Below are 2,100 nucleotides of genomic sequence, written 5' to 3'. Positions count from 1 at the left end.
GGAATTATACGAAATTAAATACTCATTAGGATACTGCTGCCTAGGCAGTAGTATTATAACTTTCTATTACCGCTTGCCGGTGGCAAGTCGTCACTTAGGTAATAAGGTAACGCCTGTGTGTTCTTGATAGAGGCAGTATTACCAGAAAATGGCATATCGTGTTTGCTCTGAATGAGCGACCCGATCTTAACAACTTTAGTGTTATGCCTACTATGCCTCTCTTTTTTTTTCTTCTTTTTTTTATTACGCTAGTAATGGCCGCATCAATGCAGGTCGGCCGTTTAGGCAGTCAGACCATGGCGATGCAGCTTCGCATGACAGATTTCAATAGCCAAGATTATGCTATGGTATTTCACCTAAATACTAACCTACTCAGTCAGGATAGTCGCGTTGTAACTTGTGGCTGTGAAATCATCTGTCAGGCACGACTCAATCACGGCATGCTTATACGTTAACACTTGAAACTATGCAATTTCCCTAATTCATTATAATTTGTGACTTACCTCGATCACAGACTGCGCTCTTCTAATCATGATCATAATTAAGTCACCGACATCCGAATGACAGGCAATATTCGCCATCCGTCAAAAGCACAACCGAATCACAAGCACAGTCCAGAGGAATACCAGCATAGATATGTATGCTCAACTTTTCGCAGCTCTATTTGCTCTCCATGTCCTCGCCGCGCCGCAGCTGGCAAGGGAATCGCATTCTCCCGCGGAGAGCGACATCCTGTTGATCGATGGCGCCCAGGTTGATAGCGCCGTCCTGACGCCGCCGATGCTTGACATTTTCTTCAACGATATCTTCTTCAGTGACGAAAACCAGCTGTCCAATTTGACTATGCCAGATAACTTCACCACATCAACACAACAGCCGGGGCAACAGCCGGTCCGTCGCCAGCTCGGCCCGGCCCCCGAGATGATCAGCGCAGAAGAGGCCGCCAACATAAAGGCGTCGCAAAACAGAAAAGGGATTTTTTACCGCGGCGACTCACGCCGTCCAGAAATCATCTTCAAAGAAGGGTTCCGGCCACAGGGCAGCGATATGAGCCTAAAAAACCACCTCAGCTTTGCGGGCAACTCAGGATACGTCTCACTCAGCCGATCGCGAGAGGCAGCCGGAAGGTATGCCTTTGGTAGGACAGGCGAGAAGATGACCACGGGTTATATCTACATAGTGGTGCCGAAGGATGTTTCTAACGGGTACTGGATTCCCGGTATCTACCCCAATGACGGGGCTGCACGTTTCAACCAAGAGTTTGCGGCATCCGGCCCTGTCCCCGGAGACAGCATCTCGCACGCATACGAGATCCATGAGGACAAGCCCACAGCCCGGGGTAAGAAGATTAAGAATCCGAACTACTCGCTCCAGTCGTCTCCCTCTTGCTGGGGAAGGCAGCGCGGTGTCTGCGACCCAGCAAAGTATAACCGCAAGCCATCGTCAGGTAAGCTTGTTGAGCAAAAAAAACGTATACCCACCACTAACATCACCTTAGGCGGCAGACTCAAGTCCAAGGTGGCTAAGACTTTCCGGATCGGCGGCAAGGCTGGAACAGCCGTGGCCTTTGCTGCGCTCCTCCCCTACGCCCATGACATCCTCAACTTCATCAAGGACTGGGATCACCCGATCGGGCACTCGGTCAAGTGGCTTGACAGCGCCATATCTAGCGTGCAGGAGCGCATCGGTGGGCCGCAAGTGCCTGAGATTTACGGCAACGAGCTCAAACTGCGGATCATCTGCGCGTTGCGTGGCAGGCAGTCTCCCGCAGACCGTGTTGAGCAGGGTTGCGCGCGGCTGCGGGGAGAGGCTCCGGACGAGCAGCCGCCGGCGCATCCGGGCCGTAACGAGAGGCTGGAAAGTATAAACTTCGTGCTCGACGCCTGCGAGAAATTGGACCAGCCAGACGAGGAGCTTGAAAGCGAAGAGTGGCAGGATGAGGTATTGGAGAACTGCGACGTGCTCCGCAGTGAGGCTGAAAAGATTGCATGTTAATGGGTGGTCACTTGTAGCACTAACCCAGCTACATGGCGAAATGTATTTATGTTTTCGAAATGTTCTATTGCACTTTTTGCGCGCTTAAAAATGGGTGAGAAAAAG

The 2,100-nt window shown here is 51.3% G+C and overlaps 1 protein-coding gene across 1 annotated transcript; it reads left to right on the top strand.

Annotated features, from left to right (window-relative positions):
• Positions 1 to 636: 636 nt before the first annotated feature.
• Positions 637 to 1,995, top strand: MAA_10357 (Bordetella pertussis toxin A; the record flags this gene model as incomplete). The annotated part of the gene is made up of 2 exons (XM_007828355.2): positions 637 to 1,447; positions 1,499 to 1,995. The coding sequence occupies 2 exons, from the start codon at positions 637 to 639 to the stop codon at positions 1,993 to 1,995; spliced, it is 1,308 nt and encodes a 435-aa protein (XP_007826546.2).
• Positions 1,996 to 2,100: the final 105 nt, after the last annotated feature.

The sequence above is a fragment of the Metarhizium robertsii genome (genome assembly GCF_000187425.2).
Source record: "Metarhizium robertsii ARSEF 23 chromosome Unknown MAA_Scf_32, whole genome shotgun sequence".
NCBI classification, from domain to species: Eukaryota; Fungi; Ascomycota; class Sordariomycetes; order Hypocreales; family Clavicipitaceae; genus Metarhizium; species Metarhizium robertsii.
This window is presented reverse-complemented; position numbering and strand designations above follow the sequence as displayed.